We start from the raw sequence: 24,339 nt of genomic DNA, 5'->3' as shown, positions 1-24,339 counted from the left end.
GGAAAAGGCGGAGAAATTAAGTCAAGCGTCAGTGTATGACCAGATCAATTCAGTGTTGCTGCTGCATATAATGGGGAGTGTTAAAGCAACGACTTCTAATATATGGAGGTGAGAACTTACCCCAAGTCTGCTATCTTAAAATGCTTCAATTGTATCACAAACTCAATTAGTTCCTGAGAAATTTTGTAAGAATAGAAAAAATTTGATCACGAGGCGGGATTCTCATTTATGAAGCATTTCAATGCTATAAAACTAAAAAATTAAATTAAATTAGTTCCTAATAAATAGTTAGAAAAATTTGACAGTCTGTTTAATATTTATAATCAACTAGACCCTCATCTCGGCTCCGCCCGGATATCAAGATTCCTGTTTTATCCCAAGGGAGCATTTAATTGAGATAAAAAGTACCCTATCACCCAAGTCAGCTCATACCCTGTATACCAAAATTCATAAAATTCGTTCAGTAGTACACTTAGAATTATCACATCGGGCTTAGAATTCTTAAACTATTATGACATTTAGTTTGCGAAATACGAATTTTGTTAAAATAATTATTGGATTGTAAAGGACTGTCAGTTTTTTTAATGTGGTTTTCTAAAACAATTTTGTTTTAGCTGCTAATAAGCACATATATGGGCTGATGATGATAATTGTGGCATTCTAAAATGGCGGCTGTGGTCGCAATATGGAATAATAAAAATTAATTTGAATATTTATCAATTCTTAATTGTATTTTCATTTCCAGCAAGGTTTAACAACCAGTAAATGAAATATACTTTTAATATCGGTAGGAAAACACAATTTAAATATTGTTTTTTTCCTGACCGTTACGAACAAAGTAATTAATATAGAAAGTAATTTCGGAGATAACATTGTTATAATTGAACATTATTTTTATGATTTACTATTATAGTGTGCAATTCAAATAAGCATATTAAATTTATTAAAGGAAAAGGAAACGTAAATGATGACATCGATATCATATCGTTTCGCAAAATCCGTTTCGCTAATGCGTGATCTACTAATATGATATGAGAGAAAGTTTGTGAACATGGTTGGATGAATGTATGTATGGATGACGGATGTTTGTTACTCAGTCACGTGAAAAGAGTATCGTATCCAATTTGGTTGAGATATAGATCATAGTCTGGATAAGCACATAGGCTACTTTTCACCAGAATACTACGCGAGTGACGCCGCGGGTTACAGGTAGCTTGTCTATAAAAACACAAACTTGTGCGTAAGCGCTACTTTTGGCAAAGGTCTACAGGATGTCGGTTAGGGCTGTACACATAGAGTTTTAAGATTCATCTATTAAAGAAAGTGTCGATTTTGTATGGGTAGGTAATGTTGTCGTAACCAGTGTAAGAATAACTATAAATAAGTTCGCATCAATGGACAATGTATTTAACTTATCCATAGTTTACATAGCACGAGCCATATGAACATCAGTTTTTATTATGCATAGCGGTAACGTGCACTATTTCTGAAAAACAGAACCATTTAATTACTATCAAGACTTGTTTAAATCAACAAACACACAAAAAAAAATGTGTAAGAATTATATTCTGTTTCGAACCGTTTCATTTTATCTTAACCCAAGCTATGCAATGTGTATAAGTAGGGACGAAACTGTTTTTTACTGATACCTATTTATTAAAAACAAATAAAGTATAGAAAAAGCAGAAATCGGACAAGTGCGAAACGGACTCGAAATACTAAAAACAAACATACAAAGTAGTCGCAAAAATGAAATAGAATTGTTTACCCATCCAATTTTGTGACCGGGCCAACCCTTTCTTAACCTGCATTTTGTATATTTTATTATAGCGTCAACTGAAATATAGCATCTCTGCAAATCGTCCAATGTCCAACTATCACCAATACGGATATTCTGCCTGACAGCAGACAGACGGACGTATATAACGTGTCAATGCGATTTAAAATCCAATTAATCTATACTCAATTTAAACAATATGTTCTTACAAATCTGATACACCCTTAAATATAAATAAATTCAAAGAAACAGTCAGTGCTATCTTATGAAGTTTTTACGCCTTAATATTCTGGAGAACGTGCGTTCGCTTCAATTGATTGGTAAAGACAACGTCCCTCTCTGATACTTTGAGTTGACATCATTTTATTAGTATTTTCTTGTGTTTGGTTTAACGTGAGTATTATACATCTAGAAATTAAGAACTTTTTAACGGATTTTAAACGCGATTTATTCATTATATTATTAACCCGACGTTTCGAACACTTTACAGCGAGCGTGGTCACGGGGAGTCTCCTGTGAAATGACGGAATGAATAAATCGCATTTAAATCCGTTAAAAAGTTTTTAATTTCTGAATCATTTTATTATTTAATAGCGGTCCGCCCCGGCTTCGCCCGTGGTTCATATATAGCCTATAGCCTTTCTCAAAAAATGGGCTATCTAACACTGAAAGAATTTTTCGAATAGAACTAGTAGTTCCTGAGAATAGTGCGTTCAAACAAACAAACAAACTTTTCAGCTGTATAATATTAGTATAGATTAACCGATTGGCATGAAACAAACACTTAAAGTTAAGTAAGGCTTAGAACAATACATTAATGAAAACCATATGTAAATCGAATGACGGTGGTATATGTTAAAACTGTGAAGAATGATTCAAAAGTGCTTCTCTAAAAAGTCTAATCGAATAAATTAATATTTGAGTTTGATTTTGAGAGTGAAAATAAGCCGTTTCTGATTGAAATTTACACATAAACAGACCACAAATTAAATAATTATTGTTTTGTGTTGTATTGCTTGCAGTGGTGGCTCAGTGGTGAGGACCTCGGACTTCAAAATCGATAAGTCGGGGTTCGAGACCGGGCGAGCGTGCAGGAAATAAATTGATTTTTCAATTTATCTGCGCATGTAGATAACATCACCACTGCTTAAACGGTGAAGGAAAACATCGTGAGGAAACCGGCATGTCCAAGAATTAAAAGTTCGACGGCATGTGACATCTGCCAACCCGCACTTGGCCAGCGTGGTGGATTATGGCCTGAACCCTCATAGGAGGCCTGTGCCTGTGCCAGCAGTGGGAACATATATGGGCTGATGATGATGATGATGATGATGTTGTATTGCTTTAATAATAGACATTCATCAAGTGTTTGTTCATATATCTTCCCTGTACAAACACCGACCGTCTATATTTGTTAAGGAGGCATTGCCTTCTTGGCTTTGTGAGATTTTCTCTCACATTACTAAAGGAAGTTGAGACACATTAGAACTTATTTTTTTCCAGCAAATTGCCTGGAGTTTAAAACTTAATGCCTTCTTCTATGGTTTCTATTTTCTTGTTAACGATTGCTTTGAAAACAGACGACTATGGCATTTATTTTAGTTTATTCTATAATATTTATGAGTTTTTATTAAAATTGCTTGAGCTCCGCGGTTTTTATACGTTGGACATGATGTCATATATCCTATCTCGCCTTAAACTTTCCGTCATAAATGACCTATCTAACAGTGAAAAAATATTTTCAAATCGGTACAGCTGTTTCTGAGAACAGTGCGTTCAAATAAACAAAACAGTATAAAGCTGTACTCTTTATTATTACATTAGTATGGGTTTTGTGCAAGATACAAATTATAATAATTAGATAACGTGAAATTATAATATTGATTATGTTGTTTCTTTGTTTTTTTTTTTAATAAAGTCTATATATAACTACAAATAAAAATAGAAATAAGTAAGGTTTTAATTTAATTTGTGTAATAAATAGTAAATAAATTATTTTATTATATTCTATAAAAAAGTAACACAAATTTAAATATTGCCAATATCGCATGAAATTTTAATATATATCTATACAAAATATCAGCTGTAATCGAAACCTGATTTGGGAAGCGTTATATAATTCTTCAAAATACCAAGCAAAGGCTTAAACTTTAAACTGAACTGCACATTTCGCCGCTTCCCAAATTTATATGCTCGTGTAGATTCAAGCGGATTCCTCCCTTTGTTCCGGTTACCAAATATTTTATGAGATATTTTCTGTTTTCTCAAATTTATGTGTTTACTGGCTTTACTTTGGAAACAACCAGCCACGTTGTACACATGACTACGTAGTTGTTTTTTGAACTCGTCAGTATCAAGGATATTATCTAATAAATAATAATAATAATAATAAAAAATTTATTGATAACAAACGACACAGAAACAGAAAAAAAGGGGAAAAAAAAAACAATAAACACAGTAAAGAATTTAAAAACTAAAACAAAATATTACACATTAAAAACTTACAACCTAAAAAATAACACAAGTACTGTGCGGCAACGTTTGTTATCAAAAGGGGCCTCTCAGTATAAAGCTGCAGTGACTTTTGAGTCAACTAGCAGCACTGATTTTCAGAAACCCCTATTGACAGTATAATATTAATACTAGACATTCGTCCCGGCTCGGCTCGGATATCAATTCCTGTTTTATGCCAAGGGAGCATTTAATCGGCATAAAAGTATCCTATCACCCAAGTCAGCTCATCTCTGTCTGTATACGAAACTTCATCATAATCCGTTGTATAGTTTTGTTATTGATGGACAAACATTTAAACCAATCAATATTTCACATTTGTATTATTAGTGTGATTAACCGTTTTGAAGATTAAATGTTACGATGTAACATAATTCAAGAAGTCTCTTCAAATTAAAACAAAACCAATTTTTTCCTTAAGGCAGAACCGATTGTGCTAATAATTTTGTTGTGTGTCTTATTATCAGTATGTTATGGAAGAAAATCTTAAGAAAAAATAAATTTCATCGCGCATTTAACAGTCCGTACGAAGATCCTGTTCGTAGTTGCGCGTAAGAAGTATATAAATCCTACTAATATTATAAATGCGAAAGTTTGTAAGGATGTGTGTGTTTGTTGCTCATTCACGCAAAAACTACTGAACCGATTGGAATGAAATTTGGTACGTAGACAGCTGGACAACTGGAATAACATATAGGCAACTTTTTATTCCGATATTCCTACGGGATGCGGATTTATGCGGGTGAAACCGCGGGGCGCAGCTTGTAAATAATAATTAACCCGTAAAAAATAAAAGACACCCAATGATAGAATTCAAACATACGTTAAAATAATTTTAAGAAACAATTGTATTGTAAAAAAGTTTGAAATAAATCCGTCCCTTCAAAGTTAGTCAAACTTGAGTCTAAAGGAGACGGTTACATACAAACATACAAGCATACACGTGAAGCTAATAAAAGCGTGTTAAAAATAGTTATTTTCAATTTCAACACTGCTATTGTGTCTTCGAAACAATCTCGGAGAGGGCTATTATCCCAAATTCCAGTTGATTGCTCACAGTTTGATAGCGATCCGACCTTTATTTTGTTAACATACTGTGATACGTTACGAGCAGAAAATATCATAGATATAAGGTCTTTTAGTTGATTACTTCAGAGTATATTATAGCTGTAAGAAGCTTAAAAACTCATGATCAAGAAGGTATAAAATTGGATATTTTAATGAATAACAAGATAACAGGTTCGCTACTACTACTATATAATATAGGGATATTTTAAATGCGCGTGTAAATTTGACTGTGGTCACCATTTTGTCTTAGATTTTTTTTTCAGTCACTTCTAAATTCCCATTACAAGTTGCATAAACGAACAGCATGTCCTAATCCTCCTCAGTCGGTTCCTCACAGTTGAGGATCCTGACCTCTCATCGCTTTTTTGACGGCTTTTCTGCACCTATTACGGTCTTCAGCTCGGTGGAGAGCGACGTTCATAGGGATGTCCAGTTATTGGGTCACCTGATCTGCCCATCATGATAAAATAATATGTTTAAAAGAAATATTCGTTGTAGATATTTTTATAGGGTAGACGCAATTTGATAAATGACGAGACGAGAGACGATATGGCCACCGCTGGCTGCCAAAATCTACATGAATCAATTAAAAACTCTATATTAATCGAAAATGCGTATAGAAGTTACATATTACTGTACACGAAGTGCTGTGATTTTATTGTTCAATTGAAAGAAATGAATAATGTTTCGTTAACATTTTCCATACAAATAGTTAAGCGTAAAAACAGAGGTGAAAGAACTACTCTATTGAGATCCAGGCTCATAATATGGTATTCTACAAAAAATATATTGTATTACCCGTTTGAAAGGGTATATTTTGCATTGGAATACAGGAAGAACTAGTGGGCCATTCATCAAACAAATCGTAACGGAATTACCAAAGTTTTTGATTAGAGGAGACGAACTCATGTATTTGAGAACAAAAGCTTTCAATACACGTACATAACACGACCTTATTTTGTTATGTACAGATGAGTGGATGAGTATTATATTACTACTGAAAGATACTTCTAAAACTTGAGATCATAGCAAAGTTTGGCAATAAATAGGTAATGTATAGTATAGAATTAAATAAGAAAGCATGCGGCTTGGTTAAAAATTATTCAATTGATAATTGTTTAACAGACTTCACTGCAAGTGGCTCATTTGTAATTATGTTCTCTAAAATTAGAAGAATGAGAATTTTTAAATTGAATACTGAAAGTAGAATTGAGCTTACGTTTGAATATCCACCGCCGTTTGTAAACGAGCTTTGAATGCGATTCTTTATTCTGATTACAAATTCCTCTATTTTTATTCAGAAAGAGATTTTAGTAGAAAATTTTAGTCGTATATCTTTCGCAATCGTCGTACTAAGTCGTTAAATTAATTGCATAGTAATACGTTATGTATTAAAATTATTGTTCCTAAAGACTCCTTTTTTCTGCACCAAAAACATGAATAGGAAGCGAAAAACAAAAAATACAAAAGAAAGCATATAATATCAAGTACAGAAGGAAGTAAATAATTGTTTTCGTTTTTGTTTGAAGTATCTTTTTTAATTATATATTTGCTTTTAACTTGAATGTGTAGTTCCGTTCAATAAAACATACTTTAAATCTTGTTTCCCTAAAGTTCTAAACTCACGAGACATGATGAGGTTTTACTAAATACACCGAATGTATGGCATGTTAATTAAAGGGATTCATTATCAACCTTAACTGTAATGAATCTCGAATATTCTATGGGTATGAGATAACAATCGCTTCATTAATACTCTTCATGATCAGCTTTGTATGCTACTACGATATAGTAAACCGACGTAGACCTTAAACCTCCCCAAACGTTTAGGGCGGTGGTAGCGCTTAACATCGGGTGACCCACCAGCTCCATTGCCGACGATGACATAAAGAAAAAGTCCCAAAACGAAGCAGGTTTTCAATCGAATTAAAATTACTGTTTAAATTACTGTTTTTTTTTTGTTACTCGTTAAAACCTTGGGTTTTCAACCTACTGACGTGATTCCTTTCGTGTTTAATAGGGAAAAATTAATTGGTCTAATTCTAGAATTTCAAGTGGCTTCATAGCTCCCGAATGGATGAAGTAACTTTGATTTTGGTTTCGGAATATTCTATGGGTTAAAGATAATATATACTGCCGATACAATATGGCCGTATCAAATGAAAGGGCTGGATTAGTTAGAACAATATGACACGTTTTTAAGCATATTTAATTACTCTTCTATTAATGCAATGTTATTCATATTCCAGACAATTAACAGCCTGTTATGAAATTCTGAAGACAACGGAGGAACTGTCGCTGGCGTTTCTTCAGCCTATCGTGGTGGATGATGCGACTACAAGAAATTTTTTCATCCAGTTACATTTGAAATTGGCATTGGAATATTTAGAGTCTACGAGACAGTACCTGAAGTTAGAAAATTTGGATGTAGATGTGTTAGAAGATGTATTGTTAAGGTCAGTATATAAACGTTATTTATCTTATTGTTCGTTGTACAATATTTTCTCAAAACTCTGTTTCTCTATGACATAAGTTATACAAAGTAAAACCAACCATTTAAATCGTTCATGCATATGTTTGGATATGTGTTATGTTAACACAATATGTATATCTAATGAATGAAATTTAAGAAAGCACTTAATTTTTTAAATACAACATCCTCCCAACTAAATTTAAGGAGTACTTCAATATTATTCGAGTTTAAAATTATTTATTCTCACCATTGAATATGGGATAAGATATTAAGGGATAGGATAATCAAATAAGACGAGCGAAGCCTTTATTTAATCCTCTCAAAAACCTTTACACTCTTTTGATACGTCTTACAAAAGTGTCACTATAAGATTAAATTCCAATTTAAATTTAGAAAACACTTGACTCCATTTTGTGCTGACGGCCATCTTGAATAACTTTGACAAAGCTTATAGTATTTTTCTTGTCAAGCTCTTTCATTTGATACCCATTTTCAAAGATTTGGGAAATAAGACAGTCAGTCAGATCAACTAGAAATCTTGAAACGGCTCCACCGATTTCCGTCAAACTTGTATGAGATCACCCGTAGACAAGTCAATTTTAACACAAAAAAACTGATATCGTTTCATCCATTCGGGACCTATGACGTCACAGACACACACACGGACAGACATGTCAAACTTATACGACCTTCTTTGTGAGTCGGGGTTTAATACAATCGGAGTCAGAGGCTTTATTAGAGTTTAGAGACAGTGATGGAGCTAGTCTTGTTATATAGCTCTGTATTTTTCTCACACTTGAATTAGTACTGCTTTAAAACGTCATGGTTATCTAAATTTTGCATTAATTTTAAGACATAGCGAATTAATGATGAAATATTTTTTAAATTCAGTATTAACGTTGAACACCCAAATACTTAGAAACACATGAAACAAACAAATAAGCGAATAGATTATTGTGTAACAAATTACAATGATGAACAAATAAACTAAAAATAAAAATAAACGCACTATCTTAGTAATGAACTCTGTTCGGAAATACCCATTAGCCCGACCTACCACTACACATCGCATATTAAGTTACGCAATGTTACATAAGTAATATACTTACTATGGACTGTGATACTCCTCGCATGCATCATCGCTGCATCGCAAGCAAGTCTCCTTAATAATTTAAAACTATAAGATAACTCACTGACTTACTGTTCTATCAACGCACAAACTCAAATTATAGCATTAATATTTAATTAGACTTTTAGAAGCAATTTTGATTGATTGTTATAATATAATTTTTATATTTACCTTCAATTTGGGAAGCAATTTTTATAGGGAAGAGCCGGCAAGATATTCTATGGATCCTCTTTTAATATTAGATAGAGTAATTCAAGAGCAAGGTATATATGTCATCTATTAAACTACTCCGAATTGATCGCGTGCTAAGTCGCGGGCAAAAACTAGTAATGAGATTAATAAAAAATACTAATTGCGTTAGTTGGGAAGACATTTACGCACCTATGAGGGAAAAATCAAACATTAAAATTGCAATATTTTCCTCGTACGAAACACATATGGCGCTGTTACTCGTGCATTATGTATATATATATATACATCGTAGTATTTCTGTGTATGTTACCTAATAAGTTTTTACTGGTTGAGCCGAATTTTGTCGAGGTTGAAGGCGGTTTAGCGTTTCTTGAATAACACTGCGCTATATTTTATATTAACACTACATAACTAAGGTTTGTTAAATAACTAAGGTTACTACTTCCTACTAATATTATAAATGCCTAAGTATGTTAGGATGGATGTATGTATATGTGTATATTTGTTACTCTTTCACGCAAAAACTATTGCACCAATTGCAATGAAATTTGGTACGTAGACAGCTGGACAACTGAAATAACACATAGGCAACTTTTTATCCCGATATTCCTACGGGATACGGACTCACGCGGGCAAAACGGTGGGGCGCAGCTCGTACATTATATAACTAAGGATTTCGGACTCTAAATGACACGGTACAAGACGGTAATAAATAGAAGATGGGATAATTGGGTTAGGTTAGGTTAGGTTAGGTTAGTTCATTATTATGAAGAGACTTTAAATCGTTATGAGAAGTATGAAGGATTTATTTTATTTGACGTGTCCGCATGTGTGGTGCGTAAGGCTTACAAATAACCTTATGCCTCTGCAAAGGGTCATATATGGTGGTAGCGCTTACCATGAGGCTCCTTTATCGGCTATGACACAATAAAAACGTGGTAAAAGAAAAAGCCAAAGCCAGCGATTTTCAATTTAATTTTCTTCTTACATTAAGAGGAGATAATGAAAATTTTAAAACTTCACCATTGAGTCTGTCGCAGTGTATAACCTCTTAATATATTTCCGCGCGAAAAACTTCTATCTAACTCCTTTTAAAGTCTACGAGTGTTTCATTTCGGAGTTTATTAAACCATAAGTTAACAATTACTGTAGCTTTCAAATTTTTTCGAGAACTCTCTAAGATGCAACAATTCCGTTGTAAGTTTTGTTGCCCACGCTTTATTTAGCCCTTCTTCTCCATAAATTAGGTATACTTCTATTATACACAATTTTAATTGAATACTAGCCACCCGCCCGGTTTCGCACGGGTGCCATTATGCATGCTTATCTAGCTTATGCCCGCGACTTCGCACGCGTTAAATTCGAAGTGGTTTAATTGATGTTATTATACATATAAACCTTCCTTTTGAATCACTCTATCAATAAAAAAAAAACCATTAAAATCTGTTGCGTAATTTTAAAGATTTAAGCTTACATACATATAAACGCGGGAATTGACTTTCCTTTAAACTATGTACTTATTATATAATTAAATTAAGTCGCCAAATGTGTTGCTAAGCGATAAACTAGAGAATGGCTTGACCAATTCGACTGATGCTTTTAAAAGTTTTCTTACTACGGGTGAAGCCGGGGCACAACTATTACATAGGGCACATTAACTAGACTTTCCGCTTTTCCGCTTTTATGCTTTGAGTTTGGCCGCCGAAGAAGTTTTAGTGGGTAGAAATCCCACACTTTTCCCCCAAAGCTAGAGTATCTTTTGAAGATAATACTCTACTTGTATAGTTCCTTTGTATAAGTGTTATTTTTTGTGTATGTAACATTAACAGTAAGCATATAATCATAATCATTTCATCCTCATAGTACATATATAGGTACATAACAAACAAGTCAACCTCATAACATTAGTAACATCCTACTAACATTATAAATGCCAAAGTTTGTGAAGATGGATGTATATATATATATATATATGTCTGTCTATGTTTGTTAATCTTCCACGCAAAAACTACTTAGCCGATTGTAATGAAATTTGGTACATGGATAGCTGAACAGCTGAAATAACACATAATCAACTTTTTATCCCGATATTCCTGTGGGGTACGAACTTACGCAGGTGAAACCGCGGGGCGCAGCTAGTAAATTATAGATACACAATCAAAGTTTTTAAGCTACGCGTACTTTAAACAATTAAGTGTGTTTAAATTTCTACAAAAAAAAAGTATTGTATAACAATCACAATTAGTAAATGAAATAATGATGGTATAACTAATTTTAGTTACCTTAATGGTTATTTAAATTTATAATAACAACATAATGCATTGTTTTTCAGTTATAAATCGAAAGAGGGTTTAATGTTTAATGAAGAGGGCACGGAGCAATATCACCTAGAAACGACATTGAGCCACTTGGCTCGTCTCAGGGCGGTTCAATTGGATTTGTGGAGTTATGTACGGTGAGTTAGAAAGTTAAATAATCCTCTGAAGCTATTGTATTTTTTAACTAACCTTTCTTGGATCTAAATAACGAGGACTCGGATAGTTCTGATTTGTTTTGTGACTATTCACAATATATGACTACGTTTAAATTTAGAATCAAATATGTTTCGTTAAACTTTTTTTTTACAAACGTTTACTTTTAATTATCAACAGCCAACTCTGATATAAGAGAAATTGTAATTAATGTAAATATATTTTGAACTTTATTTCATTGTAATAGGATCGTCAACTTTAAAATAAAATTTAATCCGTAAGCAAATCTACACAGCATTGATTTACGATTCACAAATGAAAATTAATATCTTTCGATTAACACGTACTGATAAGTATCATGGGTGGACGACGGGTCATGAACTATTTTTTTTTTCTATTTTAAAAAAATGAACGAATGAGTGAATACTCTTTATTGTACATAGAAAAAGGGCAGTTGTTACATGGTACAGAAATAATGCTTATGTATAATGGGCGTTATAAAGCATTTTATGCTATAAAACAAAATATTAAATATTAAATGATTTTGTTTGATTTTCAGTGAATCAGTGAACCGCGAAGTGTGGTCAGCGAGACAGACTCTGGTGTTTGGGATCGTAGTGCTTATATTAGTCCTTCTTGTTTCGCCCTTATTAATCCTGTTGTTGCGATATACGATAAATACTATCCAGGTAAATAGTATTTTCTTGTGTTTTATTTCACGTATGTATTTAGAAATTAAAGACTGTTTTATGGATTTTGACCGCGATTTATTCGACGAACCCACGGGCAAGCATTTATATAGTTGAGCTATATTATTGCAAAGTTTTATAAAAATCCATTCAGTAGTTTTTACGCGAAAGAGTAACAAACATCCATACTTACAAACCATCCATCCATTCTTGCAAACTTGCGTGTGCAAACATTTATACCGACGTTTCGAACATTTTACAGCTACTCGAGACCAAATTTCAACCAAATCGGTTTTGTGGTTTGAGCATCAAAAGGAGACAAACACACATAGTTATTTATATTTGTAGGAAATATCTGTTTTTATGTAAGGGTTGCCGCACGTAGGCCACACGCGATATAAGGCCGCCACGAAAAGCGATTCGTTCAGAAAGATTTTCTCCGTGCGTGGCGTGTAATGTATGAAGACTACAGGATGTATGCCGATTACGATCCTTCCCAATTACCAGCATGTGGCGGCCACCAGCGTCAACCGTGTGTGGCGAATCCATATATAATGTATGAAAAATGCCAAACCCTTATCAATTACCGACCCTTCGAAGACAACACATTATAAATCACCATTAAAATACAAGAGTTCCTACTCAACGCAGCTTAGCATTTAGAAAATACTGTTCGCTTCCAGAAATTCACGGAATCAATAGAAATAAGCACGCAGAAGTTAGTAGCTGAGAAGCAGAAGAGCGATCTGCTGCTCTCCCGCATGCTGCCCCTGCCCGTGCTGCGGCGGCTGCGCGCGCAGCGGACTGTGCCCGCGGAGGCGTTCGACGCCGTCACCATCTACTTCAGCGACATCGTCGGTTTCACCAACATAGCTGCCAACAGCACGCCCATGGAAGTCATCAACATGCTTAACATGCTGTACAAGTGAGGCTGTGTTTGTTTATATTTTAGTCGTATTGAAATGAGCACGTCAATGTATATCTATCATATGTTTTAACGTCATAGCGGGCAACTGAGCTGGTGGTTCGCCTGATGGTAAGACTCACCACCGACAATGAACATTCTCAGAGGTAGTGACTCTGCGAATGCGCTGCCCGCTTATAATAAGTAAGGGATAAGGAAAGGATTGACGCCTTTAAACAAGGAATGGGCTGGGAAGGGTAGGAAAAGGAAACGTGCTTCTGAATTCTCCTTTAGTATCATAGCTTATGTCAGGGTAGGTTAATTTACATCTTCGCATCGCGCAGCCGGCATACACCGCTCAAATAATGTTGGCATTGGGTCTATAAAGGAATAATCTTAAAAGTGAGCGTACGGGTGTTTAGGGTGAATGCCTAGTTAGGGGTGTACACATAGAGTTTTTAAAATTATTCTAGTTGAAATAAATGCGTCGGTGGCATATTTTTTACGTGATTTGGCAGGACACCATGTATATGCAGTTAGATTGTTTAAGTTTATAACATAACACAAATCTCAGTTTTGTGTATTTGTGTTGAAGAAAAATTTACATTTTATAACATAAGTAATTATTGCAAAAATTGTGCTTTGTGCGTTGTTGTAGCTGATGTTGTGAATTTTTTTAGAAAAGTAAAAATTATTATTAACAAATATAATTCTTTATTTCAGAATGTTTGATGACAAAATAATGCAGTATAATGTGTATAAAGTGGAGACGATAGGAGATGCATATATGGTTGTGTCAGGGCTTCCACAACGAAACGGTAAGCTAGTTTTAAGGTTATGTTTTCTTTTCAAATTATAATTAAAGTCAAAGAAAAATAAATGTAAATATACTGTGTCAAACGTTAAAAAAACTTCGTTTATAAATCATAGATATAATTTAATTTAAAAAACTATGTCACTAACAAATTCTTTCTTAAAAAAATTAAACATTTTGCAATTAATTCATGAATTTTAAGGTTCCGTACAAAACGGCAACCGGCTTTCAAATGAAAAAATTCGTATTGAAATCGTTTCATCCGGTTAAGAGCTACGACGCGACAGGCAGACGAACACACACAAACGTTTATGTCAAAATTATAACATTCTTTATAAACAAAGACGTTTCGCGTGCCCAACAAGTACAAACATTTGGTATAAAATATAACAATATTTTGAAGTCTAATTCACGCAAATTATTTGCGGATACTGTCCATTTGGAATACTTAGAACATATAATTTATATACAGATCCTAACGTTAATTTCAATCACGTGTTGGTATATCGAAAACGGAATGGTTGTTTTCCTTGAATTCACTAATAGCAACAATTATGTGCGCTATAATTGAGTTTTTGTCATGGTTGTGTTCCCTTTTTTGGTATTTTGTGGACTTATTTCACATAAAAACGCGAAGTGGTTTGTGGTTTTTTATGTATGAACCGTTTTACCATTAAAATGCCATGGAATATACGCCGGAAAGAATGCCAAAAATTTATGTCCATACCAAATTTCAGTAAATTTAATGGATGTTTGTAATAGAAGACATAGTCATTAAAAATTAGGGAAATTAGGAAAAAAATTAGCAATTAATGGAAAATCTACATGACTATGTATTACTGGTGCCCGGTAACGCATGTTTGTAAGATATTTATCAGTCGAAAGAGAGAGTTGATTTCATAGCCTACTACGGTATGGCAAAAAGACGCGGGTTCTAATCCCGTGTCGTCATAAAAAAATTCTATTCTTTCAAAATCTCACTTGTAAAGCATTTCAATGCTATAAGTCTAAAATTTAATTCATAGCTTACGGAAAATTTTCTTTTCTTTCCTATTCTGTATATATTTACGTATTATCGGTATCTTTGTAACCCCTTTGTACTTTGATCCTACGCAATATTATTATATATACTATAGGGCTGCCACTTCACAACTTTAGGTAAGAAAGAAAAAGTATATATAATAATTAAAATAAAGTACCTTGCCATATTTATCTTTATCGTTTATTCTTATTTATACAATACTTTATGTTACTTTATTGTTCTCATAAATTAGGTTACAATTACCTGAAATACAGTACAATGCTTTATTATAAAGTACGAGTGGCAACCCTAATCCTCACTGGGTTAATGACGTACGAGATTCACATTCCTCCAGGAAAAGAGAAGTGTTCGATATGACGTATCATTTAAACCACATGTCGTGTTACTAATGACGTCATAATATTTGCAAATTGCCTCGATGTATGAATTTTGACCATTTATAACGATCAGTTAGATCTCAGTTAATGCAGCATTTGCCTTGTAGCGGGTTGTTAGAGTGCTTTTAGGAATTAGATACAGATTAAAAACTACATTAATTCGAATAGGTTTTGAAGGATAATTCTTCAGGCCTTACTAATTGTAACATATCAGATATACATACATGTATATAACCATATCATGTTAGTTTTTAAAATATAGTAATTTTATAATATTAGTAGGATAATTAGATACATGCAACTCCGGTTGTTTCGCTTATTTTCGAGTTTGATGACGTGCCGATTTCTTTCCTCGTATTCTCCTGTATCTCATATTGTGATGCCGATTTGACGTCATCTCGACATACCCACTGTCGTGTGTTATTTAATATATTAACATTCATATAGCATTTGTTCCTATTGTTTTATTTTGATGATAGAATATATGCTACTAATATCATAAAAGTGAAATCTGTAAGAATGTTTGCTTCTCTTTCACGCAAAAACTCCTATTGGGATCTGTATGAAATTTGATACGGAGATAGATTATAGATTGGATTAACACATAGACCATATTGTAGCCGGGAACCACGCGAAAACAACCGCGGTATCAGCTGGTATCTTATAAGTTATAATGTTAGTGCTAAATCTGTCTTCTACTTAGCACTAGCATATGAAGCGATATTCATAGCTCGTTTTAAGAGTCGAAGTTAATTGGCCCGTTTTTAATATTCAGATTTAGGTGAAGTAACTTTTTAACAGTACTGATTATAGTAAATTGATTTTCTCATTTGACAAATTTTTACTCGCAAATTGACGATTTTTTTAATTTAATATAATAATTAAATTAATTTGGGTTATGTCAATCTGTTTTCTACGAGTACAACCACAATTGCATTTACCATGTCGTATGTCCTAACATGAGACTATAATCTCTGCGTAATAACCTAACAGCCCCGATCAACTCTGTCATCATATACACGTATCCTCAAAATCTTATACATACATATAATCTTATATATCCTCATCATGTCACTATTACATAAATACAATATTATAAGGATAGAAGAGACAGGATGTATATGTACATATGATATGACGCGTTCTAGGCAACCGGCACGCGTCTGAAATAGCGGATATGTCGCTCTCGCTGATGCGAAGCCTGGAGGGCGCGCGCGTGCCGCACCGGCCAGACGAATTCCTGCGCATACGCGCCGGCGTCAATACCGGCCCGTGCGTAGCGGGCGTCGTGGGCACCACCATGCCGCGATACTGTTTGTTCGGCGACGCCATCAACACGGCCAGTCGGATGGAGAGCACGGGAGAAGGTGAGATTGGGAGAATAAACAAACAACGTACTATACGTGTGGCATTGGGGGACTCTGGGAAAGCTACTACATGAATACAAACACCGCGCCGAAGTCTGCCGAACTGAAACGACGTTAGACGATGCACGCTTGTTTCCAAGTTTCCTATGGCGTGGTGTCTGTGTGTGTGTGTGTATGTGTGTGTGTGTGTGGGGGGGGGGATACGTTAATACGTTATTTCATTACGAAATTTCTGGATTCAGTCGCCGCGATCAAATCCCGCCATAAAAGCTATACAATAGCTTAAAAAGAATGTAGAAATTAAAGTTAGTGTAATGCACGTTTTTGATATTTCAGCTATGAAAATTCACATTTCGCCAACGACCAAAGAAGCGTTAGATGCAATAGGGAATTATGTCGTAGAGTCCCGAGGCTTAGTCGACATTCAGGTATGCATTTATTTTATTGGTTTCCAAACAACTTATACTCTCGAATAATGTTCTGTGTATAACAATGCACAAATCTTTTCTATGGTTACACAAATATTCTAGTGCGAATGACTAACTAAAACAAAAAAAAAGGTGTGTGTGCGATTCACACATGATGGAAGTGAAACTTCAGTAAATCGACAAAAGAATGAATAAAATAGTATGTACATTTCTGTCTCATTCTTTGCCCGCTTCATTCTACACGTTTTTGTATTTGTGTCTCTTACCTGTCGTTTTTCCGTTGCATCAGGTTTGAAATCACAACGATTCTAAAGAAGTTTCACTTCAAAAACTCTAAACGGAAAGTAAAAAATTCAGAGTTGCACGTTGCTGTACTACTAAAATCATGGATTCGATATTTCGATGCATTATTCAAAATGGTAGCATTTTCCTTATGGTTCATGTGTTACAGGGTAAAGGGGTAATGGAGACTTTCTGGCTCGTAGGGCGGACAGACGACAAGACAGAAAGCCCCAGATGTGTACGGTTGCAGGACTACGATCAGAACGTTCTAGAATTACTAATTAGGTCATAATTTACAATCAATTGATTTTGTTTCAATAAACCAAATTGAAAATCGAATGTCTTTCGTTTAAAATTTCATTTTTGTTTGTTATACATCAACCTTCCTCATGAATCACTCTATTTATTGAATTATTAAAAAAACCTCATCAAAATCCGCATACAAAGCGTCATAGGGACAGAGAAAGCGACTTTGTTTTATACTATAAAGTGATTATTAGTGGGTATATAGAAGGAGCATAAATAGAATCTTAAATAAATACGAGCACCATTAGAACATTGATTGAAAAACGATTTTTAATAACCCTTCCTTTATTCAAGATATCGAATAATATTGTTGTTGTTGGACTTCGAAGTGTTATATGTGAATTTTAATATCATAACTTTTCCCCTGGCTACGCCCTGTAGGTATAGAAAATACATTAGGTTGCTATATAAAAAGATGTAGTAAATGAGTTTAAAATTACGAATTAAATTAAGATCCTCGTTATTTATGTATCGTGTACCTAAACATTTTAAACGCATTTAAATGAATAAAGGAAAATATCATTTGTTTGAATTATGGTAATGTCTGCCTGTTGTTGAGCCTGACTTTTTGCATTATATCACTATGATATTTGGTTTTTATTCGAAAAAAACAAATCGTATTTAAAAGAAAGTCATTTTAGTTACACGACTCTTAAGAAACTCAAGAACGTCTAAATTGCTTTTAAATAATGTCGAGTTTGGTGGATATTGTCTCTGTTTCAATAAGTATATCAGCGTAAAAATAAAAAAATTACTACTTAATAAAACAATTAAAATGCATATGTCTACCCGGACGTAGCCGGGGCGCGCCGCTAGTGTTTAATAAGAGGTAAATCGTGCTAGGTTTGCTCAGTCTCGAGTTTGACGCCGAATATTAGAGTATTATTATTATTACAGTATTCTCCTGTATTTAATTTATTGTGATACCGTTCTGACGTCATCTGGATATAACCATTGTCGTGTGTTATTTAATAAATAAAAACATTGGCTATTTATGGGGAACTAGCAAACCCGGCGAACTCCGTTTCGCCACCAGATGGCTGTATGTGAAAAATGACTTTCCGCTTTTCTGTTGAAATATTTCCTGAATTTTCTTTGCTATATGCCTCACGGAGCCCGAGACCTTTCCAACGAATGCAAAACCGTGGAAATCGGTTCATGCGTTCTGGCGATATTGCGTCAGGAAGGAAACCCCGAGTTATTTTTATATAGTAGATATGTTATGTTTATATTTATGGATAGTTTACGGTGTTTGAGGATGCATTTTTATGTGTAGCGAAGTCACTAGAAGCTTTACTTTAAGTTTATTAGGCTGCCCTTGTCCCGCTGTCGTCATCTTGATAAAAGTACCTTTCGCTTTATCTACTAAAGAAGCAATCATAGAGACAATTATCTTTAATTCCTTAATTATTTTAATTCAATACTGTTTTAAGATAAAATGAAAAATAAATTATGACATTAAGGCTTCGTTGGTTTTTAAATAGTGAGTTTTATTTACAATTTAAACTCTTATTATGTCTTGCCTTACTCCGAGGCCTTTTAAACAATGATGAGAGAAAATTTTTGATATCCAGTCGGCATATACTTGTAGACTCAAACTGCCTCATACAAGGCTTCGTTGTCTCCCCCACCGTGTGGCCAGAGTGAAGTGTATCCAGCAGTTTATTCGGTCCCCCTTATAAATATTTCTGTATCAATGAATCAATCAGGCTCAGTGAGCCAGGCCTTAATGTATGCCTCGACCGTCCGTTCGATCCGTTAATTATTAGATGTGTCGGATTGTTCAATCTCATCGTTTATTTCGCAGTTAGCGAATCCCGGACGGCGATTATATGATTCTTAAATATCGTCACTACGTACATTTGTCCCATTCTCCGAATCAAAATGTTGCAATGAATTTTAATCATCCTAAATGTTCCTTTGAAGCATTTGCTACATTTGATTCATTTAAGTTTGTAGCCAAATCAAAATCAGAAGATTCGCTTGGCTCAAGGTCGTTTATTAAATCATGATCACAGTTCAACCGGCGGGCAAGTAGAGAAGATGAGTAGGTATTCGCAAGAAAATGTTGTATTACTTTCAGTCTCCTTACGTGGTATCACGTTCTTACTAAGATGCGTGTTGTTTTTTTCAACGTATTTTTGGGAACACGTTTCATCTGTTCATCCGATGAAAAGGATAAAGAAGAATCATTATATACAATAGTTTTAAGATATCTTCTTACTACTACCGTCACTCCTAGAATTTCAAAGTTAAACAATAAAAAAAAAGGAAAAAAAAGTGAGAAAAGTACATACTAGGAAAATATTATAATAAGACTGACATCTATATGGCCTTAAAAGGTATAATTTATTTATTTTTGCGTTTTCCTGAAAATATCAACTCTCGTGTGAGGAAAACTCGGTTTAAGCTAAAGATAAAATAAATTACGAAACAGTTAAAATGAGTCAACGTCCCTTTAAATATTCAATCAATTGAAATTAAATTTATTCAGACGTCGACGCTCCCACAATGAAGACGGTTATTCTAATATTTGTGCTGTGCTTAGCGATCGCACACACGCGATATATTGATTCTGAATCCAGTGCGATTCTCCCCGTGGACCGTGACATTAGTGGCAGTGTGCAACTTTCGCGTGCTTTGCGAGGTCTTCCATCAATATACATGGATAATGGACACCCCTGTGCAAAGGGACACGTATGGCGTTTTTTCCGGTGCTTTTCAAATGTATGTTCTTAGTTTTTTTTTACAAAATTGCCAACACATTTAAAATTGTGATCAAAATACACAATGTCCAGTAATTATTATACATCTGATATTATTTTGTCTTAAATTATTTAGCGAATAACATAATAGTCAAATACCAAATGAGAAAATTAGATTTGGATATATCTAAATTCTCATTTGGTGTTTTAATAATATCCTCATTGAATAGTTTATTCATATAGTATAAAGATTGTACGTTGATTATAGTCTGTCTCTTTTCAGGACCTATTTCCCCAGAGGAACTTAAGATCAGCTGCATATTATAGAAAATACCGACTATACCAGTAAGATTATATGGTTTTACTCGCCTTCAAATTTCAACATTATTTCATACTTTATCGTCGTCAAACAGAGCTTGTATGAACTAGAAGTATGATAATTATGTTTCATATCTTATTATGAGAAGACAATGATTAACTAATTGGTGTAAATATAAAACATATGTATTTATTTCAATAAAGAAATTAGTGAATTTATTTTCTTTGTCTTTCTTTCTACAACACTCAATTAATTTCGAATAGTTTTTCACGAGAATATTTATATGTAAAGTCTTTTGGAGGTTATTTAATAACTCTTTTAAATACAAGCGGTGTTACTGAAAATCAAAAACCTAACTTTGGGCCCATGGCTTCGTATGCGCAGATTTTTCATGCCTAGTAGTTAGTACTGGCCCTGACCGTAATAAGCAATATTCATTACGCCCACGGTGCTGTAATTTTTATAAAAACTAATGAAATCAGATCGAAAAAGTACATTTTGGTATTATAAACAATATGCCATATAATAAATTGTATTTATTCAAAAGACTGTGATATGAAATACTATTATATTGATTTAAAAACAGAGTTTTCTTCACAATTTAATAACATAGGTACGATATATTCCATAGCACAGCTCCGGGCGGAACTGCATAAAAGCGATTTTTTTATTTACCATAATATACAAATATGTTAAAAAAAATTTATTTATTTGTAATCTTCTGTCATATTTTAGGACAAAAGCATTTTGCGGGCTTTTCGTCAAACAAATTGCTAATACTTAAGTGAATGTAGTAAGAGGTGGGATAAATAACACCGTACATGTGTTAATTTTGGTTTGTACTGGGACAAAAATACGGAAGAATTTTCTATTCGATTAAAGTTAGCTTTTGTAGAAACTAGAACAATTTTTCAATTTTTCGGCGAAAATTATAGATTTTTATGTTTTTTCAACGCTCACTGTAAATTATGGTTAGGTTTTTTCTTTAATACAAGAGTCTTTTTATTCAAGATTTGTGATAAATAATAATATAGATGTAAAATAACAAGAAATTAATGTCTAAAAGTGAATATTTATGCTCGTATGAGCTCTCTCGTACTAAGCCCCAAATGTAATCTCCCGTCATATTCTTCTTGTACTGCCCTTGATTTCGCCATTATCCAACAGTAATATATAAATATAATTGTTACAGCTGCAACAAACAAGTAATCATTCACTACTGTGCCTCTTACAAATAATAATACAGTTTACTTTTGGGTTAATCAATATGCTACCACTTTTGTTTATGAAATAAATTAAATCATAGTTAGCGTCGTAAATCAGACCAAAGCAAACTTTATGAACTAAATATGAATATTTAAGTGTTTTTGAACAATGTCTAAAATCAAAATTTATGCAAGAGAAAAGAAACCCAAAAGTGTATTTTGTTGACCTGTGTATTATTAAACATATTCATTTCATCTAAAGACAATAAATTACGCACTAAACGACACGAGTTTAAAAAATCATGCAAAAGAGTGTGGGTTCTATTATTGCAACAAAAAACTGAGGTTGATAGAAATATTCGTACAAGTATAATTTTCCAAAAAATCAATTCCAACTAGGTAGTGGAGTTACAAGTATGTACATTTTTATCTCGCTACAATTCGGATAAATAATGCTGCTTGAGTTTAGATTTTATTGTATGGTAATATAATCCTAAATAAATCCAACCAATCAAAAGTATCTGACAGCAAAATGCAGTACGAAGTTGTCTACATTTTTTTAGAAATGACATAGACATAGACATAGACATAGACATACATTTATTCACAATCAAACACACACACAACAATTAACAAAAAAAGCCAAAACACTGAGCATAAAACAGGAAATAAGAAAAAAACATATAAAAAGATAAGAAATAAAATAAAAACTAACTTAGGTTGCTGTGATGTGTTATGGCTGTGAAAAGGTCCAAGCTCAGCTTTACATGCCATGAGTCAATTGACCCATGAAGCTGTTAATTCTGCCAGAAAGAAATGGTTTATTTAATTTATATAATTATTAGTGAGAATTATTTTATTGATTTATTGATTGAGAATTATTTTATTGAATTAAGATTGATTGCAATGTTGTTTCGAAATAAGGTTCCTTACGCAGCTGACAATTGAATCTATAATAATTATTATTAGGAAAGTATATTGCAAAGTTTTAGTATAGAAGTTTGAAATTTTTTTTTTTTTGCGGTGACACTCTACATTTTTAGACTCCGAACCTGCGTGATATGAATGGTTTCAATATGTTTTGTACATTTATTATCTTACCCAAGCCGTATTATGGAATTATCAAAAGTATTGTCAGATTGTAAGTCTTGTGTTACTTTGTCTGTTTTTAATAATAGATAAAATTTCCAGAAAAGATCTGAGTTACTTTATATTACACTAGCTGCGCCCCGCGGTTTCTTCCGCGTAAGTCCGTATCCCGTAGGAATATCGGGATAGAAAGTTACCTATATATTATTCCATTTGCCAGCTGTCTACGTACCAAATTTCATTGCAATCGGTTCAGTAGCTTTTGCGTGAAAGAGCAACAAACACACACACATAGTTACAAACTTTCGCATTTATAATATTGGTAGGATGTCTATCGAACTGCACCTTCAGATTATTAATTAGTCAAAAAAGTCAAAAAAAAGTGGATGTTTATGTAATTTTGTTAGTATTGCATTGTTTTTGGATAGGATAATCTAAAACAGCTCTCAAATACGTGTGTCAAATTTGATGTCTACATACCGCGTTTGTTTGTTTTTATGTATGTTTCTCCTATGACCGTGCATATTGCATAACACAAAACTGCAATTCGGTTTGAATTCTTTTTAGCGATGAGTATGCTCCATCGGAAAGGTCGATGCAAGTTTCATCAATCGGTTCAATAATTTCTAGATTAATATATTCACAAGGACAGCGTCGTAACGGCTTCCATGCCTACTTCGCGCGCTTTCAAACGATGGGATGGTTGATGTCAGTTAAATTTTGTAAATTATCTTTTGATTGGATACTAAATGGTATCGCTGGCAATCTGGAATATATCAGAGCTCTATTGCTTCTCCCATTTTTAACGTATGTCTAGAAATGCAACGTGCCCAACAATTAACCCGGCAGTTCCCATGTCCGCCTACTCATCGGTATCCGTATGATCAATTCTAACGAGATCGCAGCGATTTTGCGGATAAATTTTACACTACTAGCCTATATAATACCATCTAGTGTATTTGTTTTTTTTTTTTGATGAGGCGTTTCTAGAATACGTTTTTTTTTTCATTTAGTATCAATTTAATGGTGTCAGTAAGGTCCGATATTGAGCATTGTAATTGGTATTGGTACTGATTCCAGGGGTTTAACTAGTAGAGTTTGTGAAAATGAAAATGAAATAATAGCCTCAAAACAAATATCAATTCATTCTTATTCCTTAAATGGTCTTTATATTTCATACGTAAATCAATG

The 24,339-nt window shown here is 33.6% G+C and overlaps 1 protein-coding gene and 1 long non-coding RNA gene across 2 annotated transcripts; both read left to right on the top strand.

The window, feature by feature from the left end:
• On the top strand, positions 1–17,977 carry LOC119838704 (atrial natriuretic peptide receptor 2-like). The gene is made up of 9 exons (XM_038364786.1): positions 1–108; positions 7,606–7,812; positions 11,483–11,605; positions 12,181–12,310; positions 12,994–13,235; positions 13,938–14,032; positions 16,596–16,814; positions 17,151–17,242; positions 17,694–17,977. Exons 1-9 carry the CDS (start codon positions 71–73, stop codon positions 17,814–17,816), a joined length of 1,269 nt encoding a protein of 422 aa, XP_038220714.1. The 5' UTR covers positions 1–70; the 3' UTR covers positions 17,817–17,977.
• A 2,345-nt stretch (positions 17,978–20,322) lies between these two features.
• Positions 20,323–20,861, top strand: LOC119838708. The gene is made up of 2 exons (XR_005288213.1): positions 20,323–20,557; positions 20,819–20,861. It is a non-coding gene; the product is annotated as an uncharacterized LOC119838708 (long non-coding RNA).
• The last annotated feature ends 3,478 nt before the right edge of the window (positions 20,862–24,339 follow it).

The sequence above is a fragment of the Zerene cesonia genome, unplaced genomic scaffold (assembly GCF_012273895.1).
Source record: "Zerene cesonia ecotype Mississippi unplaced genomic scaffold, Zerene_cesonia_1.1 Zces_u004, whole genome shotgun sequence".
Taxonomy (NCBI): domain Eukaryota; kingdom Metazoa; phylum Arthropoda; class Insecta; order Lepidoptera; family Pieridae; genus Zerene; species Zerene cesonia.
This window is presented reverse-complemented; position numbering and strand designations above follow the sequence as displayed.